General features: G+C 41.9%; 1 protein-coding gene and 2 non-coding genes across 3 annotated transcripts in view; 2 read left to right on the top strand and 1 right to left on the bottom strand.

The window, feature by feature from the left end:
* MGA (MAX dimerization protein MGA) overlaps positions 1-16,014 on the top strand; it is a 91,790-nt gene that overhangs the window by 33,556 nt on the left and 42,220 nt on the right. The window contains exons 6-11 of the mRNA XM_049782134.1: positions 1,152-1,283; positions 1,471-1,575; positions 2,808-3,463; positions 4,914-5,256; positions 12,582-12,805; positions 14,362-14,538. Of these exons, the coding sequence (XP_049638091.1) occupies positions 1,152-1,283; positions 1,471-1,575; positions 2,808-3,463; positions 4,914-5,256; positions 12,582-12,805; positions 14,362-14,538 (1,637 nt within the window). The remainder of the gene's footprint in view (positions 1-1,151; positions 1,284-1,470; positions 1,576-2,807; positions 3,464-4,913; positions 5,257-12,581; positions 12,806-14,361; positions 14,539-16,014) is intronic.
* On the bottom strand, positions 129-235 carry LOC126021398 (U6 spliceosomal RNA). Its single transcript, XR_007499916.1, has one exon. It is a non-coding gene; the product is annotated as a U6 spliceosomal RNA (small nuclear RNA).
* LOC126021518 (U6 spliceosomal RNA) lies at positions 10,217-10,319 on the top strand. Its single transcript, XR_007500029.1, has one exon. It is a non-coding gene; the product is annotated as a U6 spliceosomal RNA (small nuclear RNA).

The raw sequence follows: 16,014 nt of genomic DNA, 5'->3' as shown, positions 1-16,014 counted from the left end.
CTCCTGGGACAGGCTCTAGGGACTTTAGTCAATTTAACTAAATACTGTCACCCCTCACACAATTCTATATAGTATCCCTTTCTTTCTTCATGGGGTTTTCTTGTAAGTTTTTCTTCTCTTTTTTTGTTAAAAATATGGAACGCTTCACGAATTTGCGTGTCATCCTTGCGCAGGGGCCATGCTAATCTTCTCTGTATCGTTCCAATTTTAGTATATGTGCTGCCGAAGTGAGCACTCTTGTAAGTTTTAAGTTCTTTATGGTTGCATCTGATAGATAATGCATATAGAGACATCACATTTACTTATCAGAATTACCTGGATCAGGTTTTGAGTCTCTTCTGCCTTAGGGTCTCTTGAAGCTAGGAAAATGTTGGTTGGGTCTAGTTTTTCATCAGTCTTGACTGGGAAGAAAGTTTCTTCCAGGGCCGGGCAGTGGCGCTAAAGGTAAGGTGCCTGCCTTGCCTGCGCTAGCCTTGGACGGACCGTGGTTCGATCCCCCGGTGTCCCATATGGTCCCCCAAGCCAGGAGCAACTTCTGAGCGCATAGCCAGGAGTAACCCCTGAGCGTTACCGGGTGTGGCCCAAAAAAAAAACCCAAAAAAAAAAAAAAAAGTTTCTTCCAGTTTTCCTCAGACTGTTGGCAAAATTTATGTTCTTGGAGCTCTAAAAGGATGAGTGGAGTGATCAAGTTGTCACAGACTCATAATAATGTATATCCTATCTCCATTTACACTGGATAGAAGCAAATCAAGGCCTTATCTACAGCCAAGGTGAGAAGAGAATAGTATACAATACATACCAGGTGTTATAAATCACAGCGTCATTTTAAAATCTGCCACTTTTCATCTTTTTTTTTTTTTTTTTTGGTTTTTTTTTTTTTTGAGCTACACCCGGCATTGCTCAGGGGTTACTCCTGGCTGTCTGCTCAGAAATAGCTCCTCCTGGCAGGCACGGGGGGCCATATGGGACACCGGGATTCAAACCAACCACCTTTAGTCCTGAATCGGCTGCTTGCAAGGCAAACACCGCTGTGCTATCTCTCCAGGCCCATTTTTCATCATTTTTACTTTTGACTTTCTTTAGTCTCTTAGGTTCCCCCCACATTAACAAAAACAACACCACCACCTGTCTGTGGTCCTTTTTTCTTGTAGTTGGCTTAAAGTTGAATTCTGTGGATCCATCGATGAGCATTGATCTTAAATACCTGGGAGTACAGCTACCTTTGGCTCCAGCTAATAGCTTTCCTTTTTGGAACCTCACAGGAACCAACCCTACCTCTCCTGGTGAGTGTGCTTCATTTATAAAGCTAAACATAATTGTGATATAAGAAAAGTTAAGAGACATTTAAGACATTCTGAGACCATTTTCTCTTGGCCACCTTAATAATGATCTCTATATAATTTTGATAAAATATTAGTAAAAGAAAACTGTCCTGCCAATTTTGGTCACCATCTACTTTTTATTTTATAGATGCTGGATTTCCATTTGTTTCTAGGACCGGCAAGACCAACGACTTTACCAAGATAAAAGGTTGGAGGGGAAAGTTTCAAAATGCTTCTGCCTCTAGGAATGAAGGTAATTAGTTAGATATGTTGGAACAAGTGGCCAAAGGCTTTGTGCTAAAACTGATTATTAATTTCTGGTCTCTTTTTCATGTTTTAAAATAACCTAAAGGAAAAAGTTTTTATATATTTGTCTTTATTTCAGCACCATGATTACAAACATATTTGTAGTTGGGTTTTAGTTATAAAAAAGATCAGGGCCGGAGAGATAGCACAGCAGTAGGGCGTTTGCGATGGACAGTGGTTCGAATCCTGGCATCCCATATGGTCCCCCTAGCCTGCCAGGGGCGATTTCTGAGCACAGAGTCAGGAGTAACCCCTGAGTGTTTACCGAGTGTGGCTCAGAAAACAAAAAAACAAAAACAAACAACAAAAAAAGAGAACATCTCCCTTCACCAGTGCAACATTCCCACTACCAATGCCTCCCAACTCCCTCCTCATCACCCCTTGCCTGTATTTAAGGCAGACACTATATTTCTCTCACTCATTACCATTGTCATGATAGTTGTCAGTGTAGTTATTTCTCTAACTGAACTCAATACTTTTTGTGGTAGGCTTCATATTGTGAGCCAGTCCTTCCAGCCCTCATCTCTATTGTATCTCTGTATTAGTACAATAATGTCTTTTACTTTTCTTAAAACCCATAGATGAGTGAGACTATTCTGTGTCTATCTCTCTCCCTCTGACTTACTTCACTCAGCTTATTTCCATGTCCATTCACATATTTTTGACGGCTGCATAGTATTCCACCGTGTAAATGTACCAGTTGGAAAAAGTATTTTTGACCATTCCCTGTGTTCCTCTGAAATTTACTATGTTAGGGTTTGTTGTTATTGTTTTGTTTGTGTGTTTTTGGCCACACTTGGCATCGCTCAGGTGTCAGTCCTGGCTTTGCACTCAGATATTAATTGTTTCTAGTAGGCTCTGGACCATATGGGATTCTAGGAATTGAACTCAGGTCAGTCTTGGGTCGGCCACATGCAAGGCAAATCACTGTGCTATCTCTCCGGCCCCACTATGTTAGGTTTAAGTAATTCCTGAAACCGTTTATAGACTATTCTTTCTGTTACTGTAAAAGCTGTAAAAGCATCTTTATTTGTTAATTTTACTAATTCATTACATAGAAAATTGAATTGTGATGTAATGGTTCTTGTCTCTTTCATATTCTTCTTTTTAAATTTTTTAAATTTTGTATCTAAAGATCTAAACACATTAAATTTATTATCTATGTCTCCTTATTTATAGGTGGAAATGCAGAAGGTTCACTGAAAAATCGTTCAGCTTTCTGCAGTGATAAGCTAGATGAATATTTGGAAAATGAAGGCAAGCTGATGGAAACAAGTATGGGTTTCTCTGCCAATGCTCCCACATCTCCTGTTGTATACCAACTTCCTACCAAGAGTACCAGCTACGTACGGACGCTTGATAGTGTATTAAAGAAGCAATCTGCTGGTTCTCCTTCTACCTCTTACTCTTCAAAGTCTCATTCTGTACCCCCAGTCTCTCGAAAGGCGAAGTCCCAAAACAAACAGCCTACTTCCAGTAACCGAACTAAGTCATCTTTTAAATCCATTTTACCTTACCCCATTTCACCAAAGCAGAAACATGCTCAGATGACTCCAGGAGATAAAGTTACAAAGAATTCTTCAAGCTCCATCTCAGAAAATGAAGTGAATAACTTGGTTGTATCAGGTGTAGATGAAAATGTATTTCCAAAGCAGATTAGTTTGCGACAGACACATAACCAGCAACAGCAACAGGGAACTCGTCCTCCAGGTTTGTCTAAGTCTCAAGTGAAGCTAATGGACCTGGAAGACTGTGCGCTTTGGGAAGGAAAACCAAGGACTTATATCACTGAAGAGCGAGCAGATGTATCCTTAACAACTCTCCTTACTGCTCAAGTAAGTATATATATTCTAGATCCACATTAATGTTCGGTTAGAATTAGTTTAGTGAGGGGAAAAGGGGAAAAAGGCATTTTGGAAGGAAGAGTGGACATTTAGTTAATCTTCTATCAGCTGTATAGATATCTTTCGCATTTGTTTTTTTTACTCAAATGTTCTACGGAGATGGGGCCTGTGTGTGTGGACTGCTGCTGGGTTTTCTGGTTGCCGGGTGGGTATGTTGGGGGCTTGACTAATCATATTTCACAAGGGAAAACCCAGAGTCTTTAGTCTTGTAGTTTAGTCTTACCTGAAAGGATTTAGCTAATTACATTTGACTTTAGTCTCAGAGCTGGGCCATTTCTGTTGGAGGGTTTAGGAATGGCATTCAGTTGATGTAGTTCACTGGCTTTTTAATTTTAAATTGTTAATAAATTTTAGAGCTATAATCTGATAATAGGAATACTAACTGTTATGGCTTCTAAATATTTATTTTATTATAGAGCAGGCCAGTTGACTTTCTGGAATAGACCAGATATTAAATACTTTGGGCTTTGCATATCCTATGTTTTTGTAGTTTTTCAATTTTGCTGTTGTTGTGAAATAGACATGTTAACCAGTATACCTGGATCCCCGTGAAGCTTTATGAAACCACGTGGATATGACCGACGTTTTTCAGCCTTAATATTTGTCAGCTTTGCCCTACAGGGGTCTCAAACTTGTGGCCCTGCCCTAGAGGAATCTTTTTTTGTTTTGTTTTGTTTTAGTTCTTTGGGTCACACCCCCTCCCCCCAATGTTCAAGGCTTACTACTGACTTTGCACTCAAGGATCACCCCGACTTTGCCTCCTGTGGCCCCCAGGTAAATTGAGTTTGAGACCCCTGCCGTAGAATATGATGTGTGCTTTCTATTGAGAAGACTCAGATTTTTTTTTATTTTTGTCTCATTGATTAAAATACTTTCTTCTCTGTGATATATATTAGATTAGAAGATTTCTCAGAATTCTGTTTATGTTCATGTTCATGCTCTTTGAACCCTGATTATCTTGTGGTATTACTGTTCAGAATCAATGAAGTCTGATCAACATGTGACTAGATGTAATTTTATTTTAACTCATTTAAAAAATTTATTTCAGGCTGGAGAGATAGTACAGCGGTAGGGTAATTTGGCTTGCACACGCCTAGCTGGGACGGACCTGGGTTTGATTCCTGGCATCCCCATATGGTCCCCAAACCTGCCAGAAGCAATTTCTGAGCGCAGAGCCAGGAATAACACCTGAGTATCACTGGATGTGGCCCAAAAGCAAAAAAAAAAAATTCTTTTTAATTTTTTGTTCTTTTTTCCTTTTGTCTATTTTTTTAAATTTTATATTAAGTCATTTCATTACATATGTGAATGAATTATGTTTTCATTCTGTATTGACTTTGTTGGTGGTGTTTAAATTTTCAATTTTCTGTTTTAACTGTAGGCATCTCTCAAAACCAAACCTATACACACAATCATAAGGAAACGAGCCCCTCCATGCAACAATGACTTCTGTCGATTGGGATGTATATGTTCCAGTCTAGCTTTGGAGAAACGCCAGCCTGCTCACTGCCGTCGACCAGACTGCATGTTTGGTTGTACTTGTTTAAAAAGAAAAGTTGTGCTAGTGAAAGGGGGATCCAAAACAAAGCATTTCCAGAGGAAGGCTGCACATCGTGATCCACTGTTTTATGAAAATTTGGGGGAAGAACCAAGAGAGGAAGAAGGAATCAGGGAAGAGGAAGAACAGTTGAAAGAGAAAAAAAAGAGAAAGAAGCTGGAATATAGTGAGTATTTATTGAGAATTAGTACTACCTTTTTATGTTTTTAGTAAAGTATGAATATTTGTAAATAAACCTATTTAAAATACTATGTACCAGGGCTGGAGATAACACAGTGGTAGGGCATTTGCCTTGCATGTGGCTAACCTGAGACAGAGCTCTGTTGTATTTCTGGCATCCCATATAGTCCCCTCAGCCTTCCAGGAGCAATTTTTGAGTGCAGAATAACTCCTGAACATTGCCAGGTATGACCCCCCCCCCAAAAAAAAAAAACTAGAAAAACCGAACAACTATGTACTTATTTTATTTATCTAATTTTGGTTTGGGGCCACATTCAAAGATGCTAAGAGATTATTCTTGTGTCTGGACTCAGGAATTACTCCTGGCAGTGGGCAGACCATATAGGATGCCAAGGATTGAGCCCAAGTTGGCTATACCATATGCAAGGAAAATACCTTTCCTTATCTGTTTTGTCTTTCCGGCCTAAAGATACCCAAATACTAATGGAGCTGGAGCGGTGGCCCAGCAGCAGGGCATTTGCCTTGTGCTTGGCTGATGTAGGACAGACCGTGGTTCGATTGTGGCATCCCATATGGTCTCCCAAGCCAGGAGTGATTTCTGAGCGCATAGTTAGGAGTAATCCCTGAGCGTCACTGGGTGTGGCCCAAAAACCAAAAAAAGAAAAAAATTCCACACATACTGATCAGTTATTTAAAGATTTTTATTTCCTTAAATACTATATTACATGGTTTGTTTAATGCATATGCATGACACACATATAACTTTTTATAAAGTTTTCTCTTAAAAATGACTTTTTTGGTGCTAAATTGAATATCTTTTCATTTAACTGTGGAATGTGCTTAAATATTTTTTGCGCATGTGTGTCTGTGTTTCTTACTCTTTTATTCCCCACCTGCATTTTCTCTAAATAAAAATTTGTGGGCCCGGAGAGATAGCACAGCGGTGTTTGCCTTGCAAGCAGCTGATCCAGAACCTAAAGTGGTTGGTTCGAATCCCGGTGTCCCATATGGTCCCCCGTGCCTGCCAGGAGCTATTTCTGAGCAGACAGCCAGGAGTAACCCCTGAGCACCGCCGGGTGTGACCCAAAAAACCAAAAAAAAAAAAAATTGTTTGTCTGTTTAATTATTTATTTATGTTTTTGGGCCACACCTGGCTCAGGGATTAGTCTTGGCTCTGCACTCAGAAATTGCTCCTGGCAGGCTCTGGGACCATATGGGATGCTGGAGATCAAACCCAGGTCTGTCTCAGGTTGGCAGCGTGCAAGGCAAATGCCCTACAGCTGTGCTATCATTCCAGGCTTTGTAAATAAAAATTTGATCAGTATAATTTAGCTTTTTTTTTCTCAAAAATTATTGATGTGTTCTTTACAAATATAGTTGCATCTGAAGCATATAACTCAATTTTGGCTATATTTACTTTATGAACTGATGATTACCACATCGAGATTATATATTCTCTACCTCAACCTCACCTAAAGAAGTAATTTCTGGAGAGATAGCACAGAGGTAGTGCGTTTGCCTTGCATGCAGCTGACCCAGGACAGATGATGGTTAGAATCCAGGCATCACATAGGGTAGGGGGTCCCCGTGCCTGCCAGGAGCGATTTCTGAGCACAGAGCCAGGGTAACCCCTGAGCGCCGCTGAGTGTGACCCAAAAAAACAAAAAAAAAAGCCAATAATTTCCACAAGACTCTATGATTTGAGTCATTCACTGGGTGTGAGGAATTTTGAGTCTAAAACAAGAACAGAATAGCTGAGTATTATACGGTATACTTTTGGGGGTATACTCCTGACTATGTTCTGTATTATTTCTGGAGGTTCTGAGGATCAAACTGGGGTCATAACATGCAAGGCAAACAAACTTCGTAATCGCTTGTACAATCTCTTCAGCCTTGTGTGAATTTTATTTTAAAAATGTCAAATTTTCCAAATTTAAATATTTTGATAATTTTACTTTTCACTTTTTTGTTTGTTTTTGGGTCATACCTGGCGCCACTCAGGATTTACCCCTGCCTCTGCACTCAGAAATTGCTCCTGGCAGGCTTGGGGGACTGACCATATGGGATGCCAGGTTAGAACTACTATTCGTCCGGGATTGGCCACGTGCAAGGCAAAGCCCTACTTGTGTGTTATCTCTCTGGCCCCCACTTTCTACAGCCTTATGTATTCATTGATTTGTCTCAAATCAAAACTAAGAAAATCCTTGCAAGATCATTGAAAGAAGTCAAAGACGGGGCCAGGAAGGTGGCGCTAGAGGTAAGGTGTCTGCCTTGCAAGCGCTAGGACGGACCGTGGTTCGATCCCCCGGTGTCCCATATGGTCCCCCCAAGCCAGGAGCGACCCCTGAGCATCAAATGGGTATGGCCCAAAAACCAAAAAAAAAAAAAAAAAAGTCAAAGACAATAGTGTTTGCTTTGTTTCTGTTTTTCGATATATAGAATCATTGTGAGTTTCAAAGTTACCAGACCAAATTCCAGACTAAATGCAATCTGCAATGTTCCAGACCAAATTCCTCACCATTGTCCTCTTTCCTCTGTTAGTGTTCCTAGTTACTTTCCTGTGGGTCCCTCCATTCTCTCACCCACTCCGACTTACCTATATTGTAACTTCAAAGCACTATTCAATATTTTTTTTGTGTGTTCTAGCGGACTTGGGGACCATATGGGATACCAGGGATTGAACGTGGGTTGGCCACATGCAAGACAAATGTGCTACCTGCTATGCTATTACTCCTCTGGCCCCCAAACTAGTAGTCTTAATGTTCAGAGCATATAAACCTTCCATGGGAATCAGACAGTAATTTTGATTTTGTTTCATTATGGAAGGTTGATTAAGCTGAATATTTGGATTAAGTGTGAATTGATGCTCAATTACATTTTATGTGACTCTAAGCAAACGATTTTTGGCTTAAAACCATTTATATCTTCTCTGAGTACTCTTAACATGGAAAATGTAGTGTGTGCTTCCTGATAGCTTTTTTTTTTTTTTTTTTTGGTTTTTGGGGCACACCCAGCAGCAATCAGGGGTTACTCCTGGCTCTACGGTCAGAAATCGCTCCTGGCAGGCACAGGGGACCATATGGGATGCCGAGATTTGAACCACCGTTCTTCTGCATGCAAGGCAAATGCCCTACCTCCATGCTATCTCTCCTGCGGGCGCCCCCCCCCCCCCAATAGCTTCTTTATAGGAAAGCAGGGATTGGTTTAAAAATAAAGATCCAGCCACTTACTTTGGCTAAATAATTCATGCTTTCTTTTGTATAGATTCTAGATGATATATGTGATTTTCTCCAGGTTTTGATTTCAGTTGTTTTCATTTTTTTATTAGTGTTTTGAATTTTGGGCCACACCCAGTAGCACTCAGGTTACTCCTGGCTCTGTGCTTAGAAATTGCTCCTGGTGGGGTGGGGCTGGAGAGATAGCATGGAGGTAAGGCCTTGTGCCTTGCATGCAGAAGGTCGGTGGTTCAAATCCCGGCATCCCATATGGTCCCCCAGTCTGCCAGGAGCGATTCCTAAGCATAGAGCCAGGAGTAAACCCTGAGCGCTGCCAGGTGTGACCCAAAAACCAAAAACAAAAACCAAAAACAAAAAAAAAAAAAAGAGAGAAATTGCTCCTAGTAGGCATGGGGGACCATATGGATTGCCATTGGCCACGTGCAAGGCAAACACTGTACCGCTGTGCTGTCACTCCAGCCTGATTTCAGTAATTTTCTGTTAATACATTTTTGTACCTATGCCTTTTGAATTATAGTTTGTCAGCAAGATGTAAGTATAGCAAACAGCTCAGTCTCTGGAACCCTATTGACTGGATTTGATCTTGCCTCTTTCTCTTACTGTTTAACTCCCTGAACCTCAGTTTCTGCAAAATGGGAAAAAATGTATCTCAAGGACTGTTGTAACATTTAAATGAATTTAAATTTATTAAGTGCTTATTTTGCGATTTAGTATGTAATTTTGTGTCTTTCTGTAAAGTTTCCTTCCTTCCTTCCTTCCTTCCTTCCTTCCTTCCTTCCTTCCTTCCTTCCTTCCTTCCTTCCTTCCTTCCTTCCTTCCTTCCTTCCTTCCTTCCTTCCTTCCTTCCCTCTCTCCCCCCTCCCTCTCTCTCTCCCCCCCTCTCCCTCTCTCTCTCTCTCCCTCTCTCTCCCTCTCCCTCTCTCTTTCATTTTTGTGGCTTTTGGGTCATACCCGGCAGTGCTCAGGGTTTTTTTCTGGCTCCGTGCTCAGAAATTGCTCCTGACATGCACGGGGGACCATATGGAATGTCGGGATTTGAACCGATGACCTTCTGCATGAAAGGTAAACACCTTACCTCCATGCTATCGCTCCAGCCCCTCTTCTTTAATTTTTTTTTGTTTTGTTTTTCTTTCATTTTTAAACTTCATTGATTGATTGCTTGGTTTGGGCCACACCCAGTGACGCTCTGCATTCAGAAATCGGTCTTGGTGCTCCCTTTGACAGCACATATACTAAAATTGGAACAATACAGAGAGAAATTGGACCTGGCAGGCTGGGGGACCATATGGGTGTTGGAAATTGAACCAGGTCCCTCCTGAATCAGCCAAATGCAAGGCAAATGCCCTACTGCTGTCCTATCTCCAGCCCCTTTAATTCTTTTTTGTATTGAGACCACAGAACAATTTCTTTAGTGCTTAGGAGCTGTTCTCAGCTTCTTGCTTAGGGTTATACCCAGTAGTGCTGGGGAGACAATGTTTTGTTGAGGATTAAACCCAAGAGCTTCTGCATTCAGAGCATGATAGAGTACTTTGATAAGAGTTCTCTGGCCCCTTGTAAAAATTTAAAGTATAGTATAAAATGGTTATCTTTCATGGTTACAGATAAGACTTCTGCTGACCTTGCGATTTATGATAACATCCTTTGTTTATTTTTTGGTGGTCCCAGGGCCTTATTCCCGTTTTGTTTTTGTAAAAATTTTGTTTCTGGTATTTGCTTCAGCAGCACATATAATAAAATTGGAACTATACAGAGAAGATTAGCATGGCCCCTGTGCAAGGATGACACACAAATTCATGAAGTGTTCCATATTTAAACATTTTTTTGTTTTTGGGGCGGAAGAGATAGCAAAGCAGTAGGGCATTTGCCTTGTATGTGGCTGACCCAGGACCAACAGTGCTTTGATTCCGGGTATTCCATATAGTCCTTTGAGCCTGCCAGGGGCGATTTCTGAGTGCTGAGCCAGAAGTAACGCTGAACGTCGCTGGGTGTAATCCAAAAACCAATTTTTTTTTAATTTTTTTTTTTTTTTTAGTTTTTGGGTCATACCCAGTGGTGCTCAGGGATGACTGCTGACTGCACTCAGCAATCTCTCCTGATGGTGCTCGAGATCAGGGGTGGCAAACAAGTTCGATACAAAGAGCCAAAATTTTAAACTGTGAGAGTCAGAGAGCCACACCATGCAGTGACCTGCCAAAACAGACACACACTCACACAAAAGCATATAATTTTAACAATTTAATTTTAATTTAATTTAACACATATTGCATTTTGCCATTTTGAATAAGGGTAAAAATTCTGCATTGATGGTGAGGGTGTGCTGCATCCTCCACACTAAGAACTAACTCAAGCTGTGACCAAACGTGACACACGGGTCCCCCCGCTCGCTGGCCCGTGCAGTTGTTTTCGAGGGGTGGGAGACAGGACTACGCACACAGAGATATCTCCTCAGAGGTCCCTCCTCAGAAGCAGCATAACAAAATCCAAACTTGGCAAAGAGCCACAGTATACAAAATAATAAGAGGCAAAGAGCCGCATTCATTTTGGCTGGGAGCCACGTGTTCACCACCCCTGCTCGAGATTGAACCCAAGTGGCCACATTGCAAGGAAACCTACTGCCTTAACCACTGTAATATTGCTCCAACCCCCCTGTTTTTTGTTTTTTGTTTTTTTTGTTGTTTTTTTTTTTTTTTGGTTTTTGGTTTTTGGGTCACACCTGGCAGCGCTCAGGGTTTACTCCTGGCTTCATGCTCAGAAATTGCTCCTGGCAGGTTCCAGGGACCATTTGGGATGCCGGGATTTGAACCAACGACCTTCTGGATGAAAGGCAAATGTCTTACCTCCATGCTATCTCTCCGGCCCCATGTTTGTTTATTTTTATTTTGGTTTTTATTCGGGGGGGGGGGGTTGGGGGCACACCTGATAGACCTGTGCTCATAAATTACTAATGGAGGTTCGGGGAAACACATGGAATGCCAGGAATTGAATGTGTGTCAGACTTAAAATGTCCTGCTTGCTGTACTATTTCTCTGGCCCCATTGTTTATATATTATTCTAACCAACCTTGTACTTTATGATATTTACTTGACACTACATAGTTTGATTTACTAGTTTATTTTCTTTATTTTTTTTGTTTTTTTGGCCTTTGGGCCACACCTGGTGACACTCAGGGGTTACTCCTGGCTATGCGCTCAGAAATCATAGCTGGAGGCCGGAGAGATAGCATGAAGGTAGAAGGATGGTGGTTCGAATCCTGACATCCCATATGGTCCCCTGAGCCTGCCAGGAGCAATTTCTGAGCGTAGCGTAGAGCCAGGAGTAATCCTAATCCCTGAGTGCTGCATGGTGTGACCCAAAAGAAAGAAAGAAATTGCTCCTGGCTTGGTGGACCATATGGGATGCCAGGGGATCGAACTATGGTCCGTCCTCTTGCAAGGCAAACACCCTACTACTGCACCACTGCTCTGGCTCATACTAGTTTATTTTCTTACACTGGCATATAAATTTTGTGATGACAGGAACTTTATTTCTGTTTTGTTTCGTTTTATTTTATTTTAGGATCACAACTGGTGTCGCTCAGGTAATGTTCCTCAGGCACCTATTTGGGGAACCATGTAGTACCAGGAATCAAACCCTGGGCCCCTTCCTGCAAAGCGTGCACTTTAGTCCTTTAAGTAATCTCAGCTTGAAAAACTTTTTCATTCATTCATTTGGGGGGGGGTTGGATTTTGGGTCACACGCAGCAGCACTCGGGTTACTCTTGGCTCTACGCTCAGAAATCGCTCCTGGCAGGCTCAGGGCACCATATGGGATGTCGGGATTCAAACCACCATCCTTGCAAGGCAAATGCCTTACCTCCATGCTATGTCTCCGGCCCCTCATTCTTTCTAATGTTTGAAACAGTATTTATAATTGGTATTCTACAAATATTTGTTCGATAAAATTGGTGAAGGAGATAACCGAAGCTCGTTTTAAAAGAGGATATTGTTTTAGTACTATTGCTTATAAGGGTATATTTTGGCAATATACTTTAGTAAACTTGTTGCCAAAAGCACCTAAAATCATTCTTCTTTTTAAGCTATATGTGAAACAGAGCCTGAACAACCTGTTCGACATTATCCATTGTGGGTAAAAGTTGAAGGAGAGATCGATCCAGAACCAGTTTATATTCCAACACCTTCTGTCATTGAACCTATGAAACCATTGTTGCCTCAGCCAGAAGTTTTATCTGCTACTGTAAAGTCCAAACCTCTCACTGGAATTAAACCTGCACGGGTATATACTCCCAAACCCAATCCTGTGGTAAGCCTAGAATTTTGTCTTTTATTGAAAATTAGAATAACATATTTATTTATTTATATTCTGAAAATCATTTTGCTTTTAAGAAATACTTTCTTCTTTCTGGCACTTGAAAAATGTTAAAGAGGGGCCGGGCGGTGGCGCTAAAGGTAAGGTGCCTGCCTTACCTGCGCTAGCCTAGGACGGACCGCGGTTCGATCCCCCGGCGTCCCATATGGTCCCCCAAGCCAGGAGCGACCTCTGAGCGCATAGCCAGGAGTAACCCCTGAGCGTTACCGGATGTGGCCCAAAAACCAAAAAAAAAAAAAAAAAAATGTTAAAGAGATAAATTCTGGGTTAATTTTGGAGGGGTGCATAATTGGGTTTGCTCAGAAACTCTTCCCTGGGGGTTATTTCTGGTGATCATGCCTGAATTTCCTGCATGTAAATTATGCATGTGTTCTAGTCCAATTATTTATCTCCCTTAACCCTAATAATAGTCATTCTTTTTTGTTGGTTTTGGGGCCATGATTAACTGTGCTTAAGGCTTACTCCTAGCTTTGTGCTCAGACGTCACTCTTGGTGGAATTAGACCTTGTATTATGTCAGGAACTGAGCGTGGGTTAGCTGCTTGCAAGGCAGGATCCCAGCCTGCTATATTATCTCTCTGGCCCTCATGAGGTAAAAACCTCTCTAGGATGATCACATAAAGGTGAGCTGCTGTTTTAAAATTACTGACTTGTGGGGCTAGAGCACAGCGGTAGGGCATTTGCCTTACAGTGCTTTTAAAAATTGCTTTATACAGAGACTCAAAGGGCCAGTTCCCAATACTGCTTGGTAATTGGGAGTTATCTATGTCACCTTGATGCAAGCAGGTGCTTTACCTGCTGTTATATCTCGCTACTCTTTTTCACTGGATTTTTAAATATGAAATGTCTTATTCACAGGTAATTTCAGAAGCACTGTTGATCTGCTCTGAAATACATGATAGATATCATATCCTCTCTCTGTTCCATGAGTTAGCACATATAAACTGTACTTGTACTAGTTAAATTTAAATTTTGCACTTAAGAATTTTGTGAGGATATTGGAGGGCTCTAAGTAGTACTTAGGGATCTAGGACCCAGGGACCTTACTTGGTGGTCTTCTGCTAACTCTTGGGCCTGATGATTTGGGTGCTCATGCCTGGGGGTGGGGGTGGGGCTAATCAGGACTATACTTGTGGTGTCAGTGATTGAGTTCAGTTTCTTGAGTGGTCTTCTTAGTTGCTGCACTTCAGAGTTTTAATTGTTGGGTCAAGACAGGGACTTGCAGTATTGAGTCCATGGCATGCTTTGGACACTGCTTTGCAGATCTGGGTTTGATCCCCAGAATCCCATTTGATTTCTTGCATTATTAGGAATGATTCCTAAGTGTCAAGCCAGGAGTTACCCTTGTTTATCACCAGATATGGCCCAAAAACTAAAAAGAAAAAGCGAATTGCTTTCATTGTTACAACAGTAACAAAGACAGTTCCTTTTGGAGTCTACTTCAACTTCCCTCTCCAGTGCATGGAATGTTTTGTTGTATGAAACTTACAGATTCGAGAAGAGGACAAAGATCCAGTCTATCTGTACTTTGAAAGTATGATGACTTGTGCTCGAGTTCGAGTGTATGAAAGAAGAAAGGAGGAACAGAAGCAACCATCACCATTATCACTGCCAGTATTTCAGCCCCAAGACTCATGTCAGTCTAGTCCTGAGGACTATAGTACAAAGGTAAATTACTTTTTTTTTTAATTTTTATTTCTGGTGGTGCTCAGGGGATTATATGGGGTACCAGAGATCAAATTTGGGTTGGCTGCATTTAAGGCAAGCACCCTATCTGCTATACTAGCTCTCTGACCCCAGCTAAGCTATTTCTTTCTTTCTTTTTTTTTTTTTTTTTTTGGTTTTTGGGTCACACCTGGCAATGCTCAGGGGTTATTCCTGGCTCCAGGCTCAGAAATTGCTCCTGGCAGGCACAGGGGACCATATGGGGCGCCGGGATTCGAACCGATGACCTCCTGCATGAAAGGCAAACGCCTTACCTCCATGCTATCTCTCCGGCCCCGCTAAGCTATTTCTTAAGCGATTTCTCTTTTTTTAATCTCTCTATTTTTGAGGGGCTGGGGGACCTGTAGATGCTCAGGGTTTCTTCTGGCTTTGCACTCAGGAATTATCTTAGCTGTGTTTCTAGGAACCGTATGGTATGCCGGGGATTGAACCCAGGTTAGCTTTATGCAAGGCAAGTGCCGTACCTGCTGAACTATCTCTCCCACCCTGTCATTTTTTTTTAATTTCTAAATAGAAGTTATTATTGAATTATTAAGAATTACTGTTAGAGGGGCCGGAGAGATAGCATGGAGGTAAGGCATTTGCCTTTCATGCAGAAGGACGATGGTTTGAATCCCGGCATCCCATATGGTTCCCTGTGCCTGCCAGGGGTGATTTCTGAGCATAGAGTCAGGAGTAGTCCCTAAGTGCTGCCAGTGTGACCCAAAACAAAACAAACAAAAAAAGAATTAGTGTTAGAATGTACATTAATATCAGAATAATGTAGTATAGTCTTTGAGGGCAGAAGCTTGAACATCAGGTATAGGAAGTGTGTGAGTGTGTGTGTGTGTGTGTGTGTGTGTGTGTGTGTGAGAGAGAGGGGGGGGAGAGGGAGGGAGGGAGAGAGGGGAGGGGAGGAGAGGGGAGAGAGACACTAGGGACCGATTCCAGGTCTGCTGCATGCAAGGCAAGTGCTTTACTTGCTGTACTATCACTTTGCCCCTCTGCTAGGTGTTTTAAAAATATTATTCCTGGGGCCGGGCGGTGGCGCTAGAGGTAAGGTGCCTGCCTTGCCTGCGCTAGCCTAGGACGGACCGAGGTTCGATCCCCCGGCGTCCCATATGGTCCCCCAAGCCAGGAGCGACTTCTGAGCGCATAGCCAGGAGTAACCCCTGAGCATCAAATGGGTGTGGCCCAAAAACCAAAAAAAAAAAAAATATATTATTCCTGGGGATGGAGAGATTGTACAGTAGGTAGGGTGCTTGCTTTGCATGTGGCTGACCCCAGTTTGATCTCCAGCATACCCTATGGTCCCCCAAAGCACTGCCATGAATAATTACTGAGTGCAAAGCCAGGAGTTAACCCTGAGCATCACTGGTTGTGGCCCCAAAACAAGAGTGGTATTCCTGAAGAAAAAAATTTAAATTCGGGCTGGAGAAA

This window comes from Suncus etruscus, chromosome 10 (assembly GCF_024139225.1).
Source record: "Suncus etruscus isolate mSunEtr1 chromosome 10, mSunEtr1.pri.cur, whole genome shotgun sequence".
Lineage (NCBI taxonomy): Eukaryota > Metazoa > Chordata > Mammalia > Eulipotyphla > Soricidae > Suncus > Suncus etruscus.
Note: the sequence above shows the minus strand (reverse complement) of the source record. Positions and strands in the feature narration are given on the sequence as shown.